Raw genomic sequence first — 13564 nt, forward strand, 5'->3', positions numbered from 1 at the left:
TTAGACAGACTGGCCTGTAATTTCCTGGTCTATCCCTTTCTAACTTTTTTAATAATGGGACAATGTTTGCAGTCCTCTGGCACCTCACCCGTGGCCAGAAAGGATTTGAAAATTACTGCCAGGGCCCCCTGATATCTCTTCCCTTGCCTCCCTCAACAGCCTGGGATACATCTCATCTGGGCCTGTGGATTTATCTGCTTTTAAGGCCACCAAACCCGCTAGTACCTCCTCTCTATGTTAATTTCCTCTAATATTTCATAATTCTCCACCCTGATGTCTATACTTGCGTCTTCCTTTTCCATTGTGAAAACCGACGCAAAGTATTCAATGAGGATTGTACCCACATCTTCCGGGTCCACACAGATTACCTCAGTGGTCCCTAACTGGCCCTACTCTTTCCCTAATTATTCTCTTGCTCTTTATATATTTTTAAAATCCTTTTGGGTTTTCCTTTATTCTACTCACCAGTGCTTTCTCATGCACTCTTTTAACTTTCCTAATTTCCTTCTTAAGTTCCTCCTTGCACTTTTTATATTCCTCTTGAGACGCTGCCATAAGCTTCTCTTTTTTACTTAATCCTAACCTTTATGTCCCTTGACATCCAGGATTTTCCAGGCTTGGTCTCCCACTTTGTCTTTACGTGAACATATTTGCCTTGTACTCTCGCTATTTCCTCCTTGAATGCCTCCCACTGCTTTGACACAGTTTTATCGACAAGTAGCTGCTCCCAGTCCACTTGGGCCAAATCGTATCTCATCTTAGTAAAGTTAGCCTTTCCCCAGTTTAGAACTTTTATTCCCAGCCTAACCTTATCCTTTTCCATAACTATCCTAAATCTAACTGAGTTATGGTCACTATCTCCAAAATGCTCCCCTACTGATAGGCCTTCCACCTGCCCGGGCTTATTTCTGAATATTAGGCCCAGAACTGTCCCCTCCCTTGTTGGGCTTTCTACGTACTGTCTAAAAAAGTTCTCCTGCATGCAACTTTAGAATTTTGCTCCCTCCTTACCTCCTTACACTAAAACTATCCCAGTTAATATTTGGGTAGTTAAAATCTCCTACTATTAATACTTTATTATTCTTTCAGTTCTCTGAAAATTGGTTATATATTTGATCCTCTATCTCTCCCTGACTGTTTGGGGGCCTATAGTACACACCCAACAGCGTGTTTGCCCCTTTTGTGTTTTTACTTCTACCCATATGGCCTCATTTGATGATCCTCTCAGGATATCATCCCTGCTATAATTGATTCCTTGGTCAATATTGCGACACCCCCTCCTCTTCTATCCCCCTCTCTATCTCGTCTAATACACTATAACCCAGGAATGTTGAGCTGCCAATCCTGCCCTTCTTTTAGCCAAGTCTCGGTCATAGCTATAATACCATACTGCCACGTGCCTATCTGTGCCCTCAGCTCGTCTGTCTTATTCCTCAAGCTCCTTGCATTAAAATATATTCCATTTAGCCTTGCTAAACTCACTCCTTTCTTATCTAGCCTATGTTTCCTCTGCCTTTCAGACTCACTTACTAGTGTTTAACTTCTAATTCCATCTCAGCTTCTCTCCCCTCTGAACTACTTTTCAGGATCCCATTCCCCCCTGCCAATTTAATTTAAATCCACCCCAACAGCATTAGCAAAGCTGTCCGTGAGGATGTTGGTCCCGTTCCTGTTCAGATGTAACCCGTCCAACTTGTACAGATCCCACCTCCTCCAGAAACAATCCCAATGCCCCAGGAATCTAAAGCCCTCCCTCCTGCATCATCTCTCCAGTCACGTATTCACCTGCTCTATCCTTCTGTTCCTATATTCACTACTGTGTGGCACCGGGAGTAATCCGGAGACTGCTACCTTTGAAGTCTTGCTTTTCAATTCCCTACCCAACTCCCTAAAGTCTGCTTGCAGGACATCATTTCTCTTTCTTCGTACATCAATGGTCCCAACATGGACCATGACCTCTGGCTGTTCACCCTCCCCCTTCAGAATGCTCTGCAGCCGTTCCGTGACATCCTTGACCCTGGCACCCGGGAGGCAACATACCATCCTGGAGTCACGTCTATGGCCGCAGAAGCACTTGTCTACTCTCCTGCCTGGTCCCCTTCTTCTGTCTGGCGGTCACCATTCCCTCTCGGCTTGCACTTCCTTAAGCTGCAGGGTGACCATGTCCTGAAATGTGCTATCCACGAACACCTCAGCCTCGTGAATGCACCGTAGTGCCCTCAGTTGCTGCTCAAGCTCCAAAACCTGGAGCTCGAGTTGCTCCAGTCGGAGGCATCTCCTGCACACATGGTCATCCAGACCACCAGGAGCACTGAGGATTTCACACACAGCGTAGGACGCGCAAATCATGGGACTGAGCTCCCCAGGCATGTCTTAACTAATTAGAATAGAATATGGACCCTTGCTTTTATTTTACCCTTACTCCTACTTGAGTATAGGCTAGATGCTAGATCCTCTAGATAGGCTAGATCCTCTAGGTGCTGCTGACTGCCTGTCCCAGGGTGGTCCTCTCATACTCTCCTCCGTCCTTCTCAACCTGAGATTAAGTCAGTCTATTCACTACCTTGGTGTCATATTTGCCTCCTTGCTCAGAACTCTCCTGTAACTAATGAGAGCAGACTACTTGGCTTCAATAGACAGCTTCCACCATAGCGATGTTAGCCTTGAACCAGTCAACACTTTTCCCATTCTTGCTTCTCATATGTTGGGAATGTGGTATTGCAGATGGCCTCAAACCATGTTCCATTGCACTTTTTCACTCAGTGGGAATACCAGAGCGTGCCTGTTCAATCAAATTGAGGAACTATTGGTTTTTATCTGGGTACATAGGAAGGTAGAGTTTAGGAGCTGGGGTAGGCTGTTCGGCACTTAAGCATGTTCCACCATTCAATAAAATCATGGCTGATGTGTCTCAGCTCCACTTTCCTGTCTGCCCCCCATAACCCTTGACTCCCGTGTCGACCAAAAATCTGTCTAACTCAGCCTTGAATAAATTCAATGACCCAGCCTCCACTGCTCTCTGGGGAAGAGAATTCTGCAGACTAATGAGCCTCAGTGAGCAAAAAAATCTCCTCATTTCAGTCTTAAAAGGGAGACTTCTTATTCTTAAACTGTGTCCTCTGGTTCTAGTCTCTCCCACAAGTGGAAACATCCTCCCGGTATCCACCCTATCAAATCCCTTCAGGATCTTATATGTTTCAATAAGATCACCTTTCATTCTTCTAAACTCCAATGGGACTTGGCCCAACCTGTTCAACCTTTTTTCATAAGATACGCCCCTCATCCCAGGAATGAGTCGAATGAACCTTCTCTGAACTGCTCCTAACAAAACTATATCTTTTTTCAAATAAGTAGACCAAAATTGTACATGGTATTCCAGATGTGGTCTCACCAAGGAACTGTATAGCTGCAGTAAAACTCCCCTACTTTATATTTCATTCCCCTTGCAATAAATGCCAACATACCATTTGCCTTCCTAATCACTTGCTGTACCTGCATACTAATGTTTTGTGATTCACGTACCAGGACATCCAGATCCCTCTGTACCACCGAATTCCAAAATCCCTCTCCATTTAAATTGTATATTACTTTTCTATTCTTCCTTCCAAAGTAGACAAGTCACATTTTCCCGAATTGTTCTCCGTCTGCCACATTTTTGCCCACTCACTTAACCTGCCCAACCAGCAGGCAGTTTGGCTGACATTGATACAAGGATGACATTTCTACTTTGACTGAAAAAGCTTCAAGGGTTCCATCCTAACCCTGGTACATACCAGAGAGTGATCTGTATTATAGTCAGTGCTGTGGCAGCTGTGTGTTGAGAATGTTGTTCAGAGTCACGTCAAGTGGTGATCAAATCCAGCTGGTGCCAGTACCCTGACCTTGGATGTCTCCAGGGCACCTTGTGGCTGTTTTTTTCTGAAAGGTGTTAGTTATACAAAGCTTGTGATAGAAACAAAGCTCAAGCAGTTTCTGTCCATTCTCATTTATCATTCCTGGGCCATGTCACCCTGCCTATGCCCAATCCTGCATTAAAATCCTCCAGCAGGTAAAGATGCCTTTAGCCATTTATCGATATCACATGGAGTGAATCAAATTGGCTGAAGACTGGCATCTGTGATGCTGGGGACCACAGGAGGAGGCCAAGATGGATCATCCACTTGGCACTTCTGGCTAAGATGTTTGCAAATGCTTAAGCCTTGTTTTTTGCATTGATGTACTGGACTCCCCCATCATTGAGGATGGGGATATTTGTGGGGTCTCCTCCTCTAGTTAATTGTTTAATTGTCCATCACCATTCACATCTGGTTGTAGCAGGACTGCAGAGCTTAGATTTGACCTGTTAGTTGTGGGATCGCTTAGCTCTGTCTGCTGCTTCTGCTATTTGGCACTCAAATAGTCCTGTGTTGTAGTTTCTTCAGGTCAACACCTCATTGTTAGGTATGCCTGGTGCTGCTCCTGGAATGCCCCCCTGCACCCTTCATTGAACAAGGGTTAATTCCTTGGATTGATAGTAATGGTAGAGTGGGGGATATGCCAGATCATGACTGAATGCAATTCTGCTGCTGCTGATAGCCCGCAGCACCTCCTGCTGTGCTGTAGCCATTCTGGGATGTCAGTTTTTCAATGACTGTTCTGATTTTCAATTCTATCCTTCGAAAAATGAAGCTCAATGTTTTTTTTTCCGCTTTTTAAGATTACATTTTTAATCTGCATTGCTATTTCTAGTGAATCGTATCTAGCGCTAAATCTGAAATGCACCAGGCGTCACACTGCTCCTAGAACTGCCCCTTACAAGTCCATTAATTTCACTCAAATGCCAATGATGTTACCTTTTCTCCCAGAGTTTCACTCAACGCATCCAGAACCAGCCGATGATGCCCAAACACCAGGAACTTGTTCCGGCCACTCTCCAGCAGATCACTCACATACTCTCTGAAAAACAGGACACATAGTAAATCCAACTTGCTGAGTGGAGGGGGATTATGGGATGGATCCCCGGGAGGGGCAGGGGGATCACAAGACGGACCCTTGGGAGGGGTAGGGGGATCACGGGATGGACCCCCGGGAAGGGGAGATGGAATACGGGACAGACCTCCATTAAAGGGAATTAATTAAGGGGCAGACCCCAGGGAGGAGAGGGTGATTATGAGATGGACCCACCAGGAGTGGAGTGGGACTCCGGGACGGAACCCGGGGAGGAGAGGCGGATTATCTGGTTGTAGCAGGACTGCAGAGCTTAGATGGGACGGACCCCCACCGAGGCAGGTCAAACAGTTACAGGGATTACAAAATAAATGGGAATATACTAAGAGGGATAGATGAAGTGAGAGATCTTGGCGTACAAGTACACAGGTCCCTGAAGGCAGCAGTTCAAGTAGACAAGGTTGTAAAGAAGGCATATGGAATGCTCTCCTTCACTGGCAGAGGTACAGATTATAAAAGTAAGGATATAATGTTGGAATTGTATAAAACACTGGTGAGGCCACAACTGGAGTATTGTGTGCAGTTCTGGTCACCACATTACAGGAAGGATGTAATAGCCCTTGAGAGAGTGCAGAGGAGGTTTACAAGAATGTTGCCAGGGTTAGAAAAGTGTAACTACGAGGAGAGATTGGATAGGTTGGGGTTATTTTCCTTAGAACAAAGAAGGCTGAGAAGTGACTTGATTGAGGTGTACAAAATTATGAGGGGAATAGATAGAGTGGACAGGATAAAATTACTTCCCTTGATGGAGAATTCTAGAACCAGGGTACATAGATTCAAGATAAGTGGCAGAAGGTGTAGGGGGGACATGAGGAAGAACCTTTTTACGCAGAGGGTACTGGGTGTCTGGAATTCACTGCCCAAGTTGGTGGTAGAGACAGAAACTTTAAATCTTTTAAAAAGTACCTGGATCTTCACCTAAAGTGCTGTAAACTGCAGGGCTATGGGCCGGGTGCAGGAAGGTGGGATTAGAAAGGGCACCTGGGTGTCCTCGGTCTGGCATGGACAAGATGGGCCGAATGGCCTCCTTCTGTGCTGTTACTTTTCTATGGTTCTATGGAGGGGAGGGGCATTACAAGACGGACCCCCACCGAGGGGAGGGGGATTGCGGGACGGACCCCCACCGAAGGGAGGGGGATTACGGGACAGATCCCACCTTACTCACATTATAGATCGGACTTTGGCCTCCGCTGTCCGATTGTAGAAAAGCAACAAAGCCTCCTTCTTCTCTCGTTTCTGTTTCAATAAAATAAAGCAATTTGGAGCAAACATAATCTGAATTCAATTTTTTTTAAGGAAAATTCTTTGAAATTTTGTCAAACGTGAGGGGTTTTCTATAAGGTGAACCCTGGATGATCCTTTTCTTCTACCCCAGCAGTACTAAGGCCATACTTTTCCCCAGCACCCCACCCAGAGCATGACCACATCTCAGGCTGGGCATGGAGAATGGGCTTTCACTGATCTATGTGTGGGACTCCGTCTCTCACCATGAAAGCCTGTAGAATATATCAGACACAGTGTTTTACACTACTTTCTCCCTCAAGTCCACCATAATGACGGTCTAATTACATACAAAATTATGAATTAAGAGCAGAATAGGCCATGTGGCCCCTTGAGTCTGCTCCACCATTCAATAAGATCATGGATAATCTGACTGTGGTCTCAATCTACATTCTGCCTGCCCCCTCCGATAAATTCCTGACTAACAAGGGAATCAAAGGTTACCTACCTCTGCCTTAAAAATATTCATTGACCCTGCCTCCACAGCTCTCTGGGGAAGGGAGTTCCAAAGATTCACGACCCTCAGAAAAACATTTTCCTCATCTCCATCTTAAATGGGAGACCCCTTATTTTTAAGCTGTTTCCCCTAGTTATAGTCTCTCCTGCAAAGGGAAACATCCTTTCAGCATCCACCCTGTCAAGTCCTCTCAGCATCTGGCCCATCGTTTCCTGCTTTCTGTCTCACAGCTTTCTTGAACAGAGGAGCTACAAACGGATGGGGTCTTCTAGATTCTAGGGAATTTTTGAAAATTAAAGCCAACGCAGCTACTATCTCAGCAGCCACTTCTTTTAAAACTCTAGGATGAAGTGCATCAGGACCTGGGGACTTTTCAGCTTTTAGTTTCAATAATTTTCAGTGTCCTTTCCCTGCTGATTGTAATTATCTTAAGTTCTTCCCTCCCTTTCACCTCCTGGTTTACAATTATTTCTGGGATGTGAAGATGGACGCAAAATATCTGTTCAATTTATCCGCTATTTCTTTGTTTTCCATTCTCACTCTCTCGGGGACCAACACTCTACTTACTCTTTTCCTTTTTAAATACCTGCAGAAACTCTTACTATGTTTTATATTTCTAGCTAGCTTTCTCTCGTACTCTAATTTCTCCAACTTTATTAATCTATTAGTCATTCTTTGCCAATTTATTTTTTTTATGTCCTTGCCAATCTTCTGACCTGCCACTCACTTTTGAAGAATTATACACTTTTGATTTCAATTTGATTCTATCTTTAACTTCCTTAGTTAGTCATGGATGGTGAGTCCTTCTCTTAAACTACTTCTTTCACACTGGAATGTTACCCCTTGAGTATTCTGAAATATCTCCTTAAATGTCTGCCACTGCATCTCCACTGAGGCATCCCTTAACTTAATTTCCCAGTTCACTTTAGCCAGCTCTGTCTTCATGCTCTCATAGTTGCCCTTATTTAAGTTTAAAACACTCATCTTAGATCCACTCCTCTTGCCACCCACCCACCCCAAAACTGAATATGAAATTCAATCATATTATGATCACTGCTACTTAGGGGCACATTCACTATTACCAGACCTAGTATAGCCTGCTCTCTGGTTGGTGCTAAAACACGCTGCTCTCAGAAACTGCCTGAAAACACTATGAATTCATTGTCCAGGTTATTTTTGCCAATCTGATTAGTCCAATCTATATGTAGGTTAAAATCACCCATGATCAACGCCATACCTTTCTCACAAGCCCCCAATATTTCTTCCTGTCTACCCTGTCGTACGGTGTGGTTACTGTTAGGGGACCTATAAACCACTCCCACAAGTGACTTCACACATTTACTATTTCTCATCGCTACCCAAACTGATTCTACATCTTGATCTCCAGAACTAAGGTCATCACTCTCTCCTGTACAAATGTCATCCTTAAATTTACAGAGCGACCCCTCCACCTTTCCTTAGCTTCCTGTCCTTCCTAAATGTCACATATTCTTGAATATTCAGATTCCAGTCTTTATCATACTGCTGTCATGTCTCTGTAAAGGCTATCAGATCATTCATATTTCTATTTGTGCTGTCAATTCATCTGTTTTGTTACAAATGCTATGCGCATTCAGATAGAGTCTTCAGATTTGTCTTTTTATTTTTTTTGTAACCTTTAGCCTTGTGTGTGCTGACACAGTCTTAGGTTTGTAAACTCTGTCCCTTCCTGCCACACTCTGATCATCATTTCCCCTATTGCTACCTTGCTCTCTTGCCTTGTCTTCTCTCTTTAATTGATTACATCTTTCCAAATTTGATCGCTTCCCTCCAATATTTAGCTCAAAGCCCTCTCTACCACCCTCATTATATGACTCACCAGAACACTGGTCCCAGCGATGTTCAGGTGTAGACCGTCCCAACGGTACAGCTCCCACTTCGCCCAGCGCTGGTGCCAGTGCCCTACGAATCAAAACCCATTCTTCCCACACCAGTCTTTGAGCCACGCATTAAACTCTCTAATCTGATTTACCCTACACCAATTTGCTCATGGCTCAGGTAATAATCCAGAGATTGTTACCTTTGAGGTTCTGCTTTTTAATTTGGTCTCTAGCTGCTCATATTCACTCGGCAGAACCTCTTTCCTAGTCCGATCTATGTCGTTGGTACCTACATGGACCACGACCACTGGATCCTCCCCCTCACATTGCAAGTTCCTCTCTATCGCCGAGCAGATCAAAGAATCACAGAATCTTAATGGCACTGAAGGCGGCCATTTGGCCCATCATGTCTGCACTGGCTCTCCAAATGAGTATTATGACCTAGTGCCATTGCCCCGCGTTGTCCCTGTACCCTTGCACATTGTTTCTATTCAAATAATCATCTAATGTCCTCTTGAATGCTTCGATTGAACCTGCCTCCACCATACTTCCAGGCAGTGCATTCCAGACCCAAACCACTCATTGTGCCAAAAAGTTTTTTCTCACATCACACTTGCTTCTTGTGCCAGTCACTTGAAATCTGTGCCCTCTCGTTCTTGATCCTTTTATGAGCAGGAACTGCTTCTTCCTATCTACTCTGTCCAGTCCCCTCATGATTTTGAACATCTCTATCAAATCTCCTCTCAGCCTTCTCTCCAAGGAGAACAGTCCCAACATCTCCAGTCTATCCTCATAGCTGATGTTTCTCATCCCTGGACCCATTCTTGTAAATCTCTTCTGCACTCTCTTCAATGTGTTCACATCCTTCCTGTAGTGTGGTACCCAGAACTATACACAATACTCCAGCTGAGGTCTAACAATTGTCTTACATAAATTCAGCATAACCTTCCTGCTCTTGTACTCTATGCCGCTATTAATAAAACCCAGGATACTATGTGCTTTATTAACTACTCTCTCCACCTGTCCTGCCACCTTCAATGACCTATGCACATATACACCCAAGTCTTCCTGCTCCTGAACCCACTTCAAAATTTGACCCCTTATTTTATATTGTTTGTCCATGTTCTTCCTACCAAAATACATCACCTCACACTTCTCAGCATTGAACTTCATCTGTCACCTATCTGCCCACTCCACCAACATGCCTATGTCCTCTTGAAATTCCATACCCTCTTCCTCGCAGTTCACAACACTCCCAAGCTTCGTATCATCCGCAAACTTTGAAATTGTCCTCTACACACCAAGATCTAAATCATTAATAGATATCAGGAAAAGCAAGGGTCCCAATACCGACCCCTGGGGAACACCACTACCAAACTTTCCCCAGCTCAAAAAATATCCATTGACCAGTACTCTCTGCTTTCTATTTTTCAACCAATTTTGTATCCACGTTGCTACTGTCCCTTTTATTCCATGAGCAATAATTTTTCTCACAAATCGGTTGTGTGGCACTATGTCAAATGCCCTTTGAAAGTCCATGTACACCACATCAACAGCATTACCCTCATTGACCTTTTCTGTTATCTCTTCAAAAAAACTCCAGCAAGCTAGTTAAACACAATTTCCCCTTTAGAAATCCATGCTGGCTCTTCCTTATCAATCCATATTTTTCTATGTGACTACGAATTCTATCTCGAATAATTGTTTCTAGAATCTTCCCCACCACTGAAGTTAAACTGACTGGTCTGTAATTGCTGGGTTTATCCTTACAACCTTTTTGAACAAGGGCATAATGTTTGCAATTCTCCATTCCTCTGGCACCATTCCTGAGTCTAGGAAAAACTGAAAAATTATGGCCAGTGCCCCTGCAATTTCCACTCTCACTTCCTTCAATATTCTTGGATGCATCTCATCTGATCCTTGCGCCTCGTCAACTTTAAATCTATTCAACACTTCCTCCTCATCAATGTTGTACCTTTCTAGTGACAGAGTTTCCTTGTCTGTCACCATGTCTTGGGTAGCATCTACCTCCTTGGTAAAGACAGATACAAAGTATTCATTTCATACCTCAGCCATGGTCCCTTCGTCCATGTGTAAATTCACTTTTAGGTCCCTAATCAGCCCTACTCCTACTTTTACCACTATTTTACTATTTATATACCTATAGAAGACTTTGGGATTCCCCTTTATATTGGCTGCCAGTCTTTTCTCATAATCCCTCCTTGCTTCTCTAATATGCTTTTTCACCTCCCCTCTAAACCTTCTGTATCCTCTTGGTTCTCAATTGTATTTTCTACCTGACACCTGTCATCAGCGCATTTTCTCTTCTTTATCTTAATTTTATCTCATTTTTCATCCAGGGAGCTCTGCAGTTGTTTGTCCTACCTTTCCCTTTCGATGGAATATACCTTGACTGTGCCCGAACTGATTCTTTTTTGAAGGTAGCCCAATGTTTAACTAGTTTTTTCTGCCAACCTTTCATTCCAGTCTATCTGGCCCAGTTCCATTCTTGCCCCATCGAAGTCTGCTCACGCCCAGTTAATTATTCTTACTCTGGATTGCCTATCATCCTTTTCTATCATCATCCTAAAACATACTATACAATGATCACTGTTTCCTAAATGTTCCCCCACTGACACTTGATCTACTTGGCCCACCTCATTTCCAAGAACCAGGTCCAACAGTGCATCTATTCTTGTTGGATTGGACACATACTACTGTAGAGAATTCTCCTGAACACAATTTAGGAACTTTTGCCCCTCTCTGCCCTTTACACTAGTCTACATTCGGGTAATTAAAGACCTCCTTATAACTACTCTATAATGCCTGCTTCTCTCTGTAATTACCCTGCAGATAGGTTCTTCTACGTCCTTCTCATTATTTGGCGGTATATAAGCTACATCAAGCAAAGCAATTGCACCTTTTTTTGTTCCTTAGCTCTAGCCAAATTGATCCAATCCTTGAACCCTCTGGGACATCCTCTTTCTCCAGCACTGCAATGCTCTCCTTAACCAATAATGCCACCCATTTTCCTTTCCTTCCTTTCACGACCAACAAATGCTGGCCATGAAAGAATAAAAAAAACTTCTGTCTCACAAGATCAAAGGTCAATATTACTAGACTAGTATCTCTAGTTTGCAGAGTTGGTGAATGTGAAGGTTTCACAGAATCACAGAATTTTAACTGCACAGGAGGCGGCCATTTGGCCCAATGTGTCTGCACTGGCTCTCCAAATGAGCATTATAACCTAGTGCCATTGCCCTGCCTTTTCCCCATAACCCTGCACATTGCTTTTATTCCAATAATCATCCAATGTCCTCTTGAATGCTTCAATTGAACCTGCCTCCACCATACTTCCAGTCAGTGCATTCCAGACCCAAACCACTTGTGTGAAAAAGTTCTCTCCCACGTCACATTTGCTTCTTCTGCAAATCATTTTAAATCTGTGCCCTCTTGTTCTTGATCCTTTTACAAGTGGGAACAGCTTCTCCCTATCTGCTCTGTCCAGCCCCCTCATGATTTTGAACATCTCTATCAAATCTCCTCTCAGCCTTCTTCTCTCCAAGGGGAACAGTCCCAAACTCTCCAATCTATCCTCATAGCTGAAGTTTCTCATCCCTGGACCCATTCTTGTAAACCTCTTCTGCACTCTCTCCAATGTGTTCACATCCTCCCTGTCGTGTGGTGCCCAGAACTATACACAATCCTCCAGCTGAGGTCTAACAATTGTCTTGCATAACTTCAGCATAACCTCCCTGCTCTTGTACTCTAAGCCCCTATTAATAAAGCCCAGGATACTATGTGCTTTATTAACTGCTCTCTTCACCTGTCCTGCCACCTTCAATGATCTATGCACGCATACATAAGATAAAAGCAAAATACTGCAGATGCTGGAAATCTGAAACAAAAACAGAAAATGCTGGAAAAACTCAGCAGGTCTAGCAGCATCTGTGGAGAAAGAGTTAACGCTTCGAGTCCGTATATCCAGCTCTGAAGGGTCATATGGACGGGTCATAACTCTGTTTCTCTCTCCACAGGTGCTGCTAGACCTGCTGAGTTTTTCCCACATTTTCTGTTTTTGTATGTACATATACACCCAGGTCTTTCTGCTCTTGCACCCTCTTCAGAATTTCACCCCTTATTTTATATTGTCTGTCCATGTTCTCCCTACCAAAATGCACCACCTCACACTTCCCTGTGTTGAACTTCACCTGCCACCTATCTGCCCATTCCACTAATTTGTCAATGTCCTTTTGAAGTTCTACACTGTTCTCCTCGCAGTTTACAACACTCCCGAGTGAGTGGTCAGTTCGAGGGACATTCTACTTGGATTGACAGTTCTGTATCGAAAACTTCCCTAAAACTGGGCAGAGGGATTAAACAAAGTGTGTCAGTCCTTCTGTGCGTGTGCATCCATTTCAGCATGAGTCTGTGCACTCAATCATTCGGGGCCACGAACACATCTGGACTCCGGAAAATTGATTGTAGAGGAAACCGAAAGTGAGACCTGCTGAAGCACACTGCTTTGCCGGGACTAGAGCCTGAACTACACAATTACAACATTAGGATGTCATGGGCTACTAATGTGAATCAAACAGGAATGAATTCACAAACTACCTGTGCAACACTACAAATTGTCAGAAAACAACTCACCAAAAGTACCAGTAGCTGCCACAGATTAGTGAGGTTAATAGTGTAAAACACAGGTTTGTAGTAACTTGATGAAACTCAAAAATTGCCCAAATTTTACCAGCATGCTTCATAAGGTCTGAAGACCGTTGCAAATTTAGCTGTACTGCTGAATTGTTGCAAGCTGTTTCTCACAGATAAGGAAGACCTTGCACACGAGTGAACTGCAGAGGCTGTGACTGGTACAAGACATTCCTAAGCCTAGTAAGGTGGGTGAGAGAATCTGTGCATCAACTATATTAATTGGGAATTGAACTTGAGGGTGGGCTTTTACTCCATGGTTTTAGACAAA

General features: G+C 43.8%; 1 protein-coding gene across 4 annotated transcripts in view; it reads right to left on the reverse strand.

Annotated features, from left to right (window-relative positions):
* Positions 1–13564, reverse strand: part of LOC144686918 (SWI/SNF-related matrix-associated actin-dependent regulator of chromatin subfamily A-like protein 1) — a 107415-nt gene that overhangs the window by 21380 nt on the left and 72471 nt on the right. For all 4 annotated transcript variants that reach the window (XM_078552758.1, XM_078552759.1, XM_078552760.1 and 1 more), the window contains 2 exons: positions 6152–6222; positions 4833–4935 (listed from right to left, as the gene is read on the reverse strand). In XM_078552758.1, coding sequence (XP_078408884.1) covers positions 4833–4935; positions 6152–6222 — 174 coding nt within the window. The remainder of the gene's footprint in view (positions 1–4832; positions 4936–6151; positions 6223–13564) is intronic.

The sequence above is a fragment of the Cetorhinus maximus genome, chromosome 11, assembly GCF_964194155.1.
Source record: "Cetorhinus maximus chromosome 11, sCetMax3.hap1.1, whole genome shotgun sequence".
Classification (NCBI taxonomy): domain Eukaryota; kingdom Metazoa; phylum Chordata; class Chondrichthyes; order Lamniformes; family Cetorhinidae; genus Cetorhinus; species Cetorhinus maximus.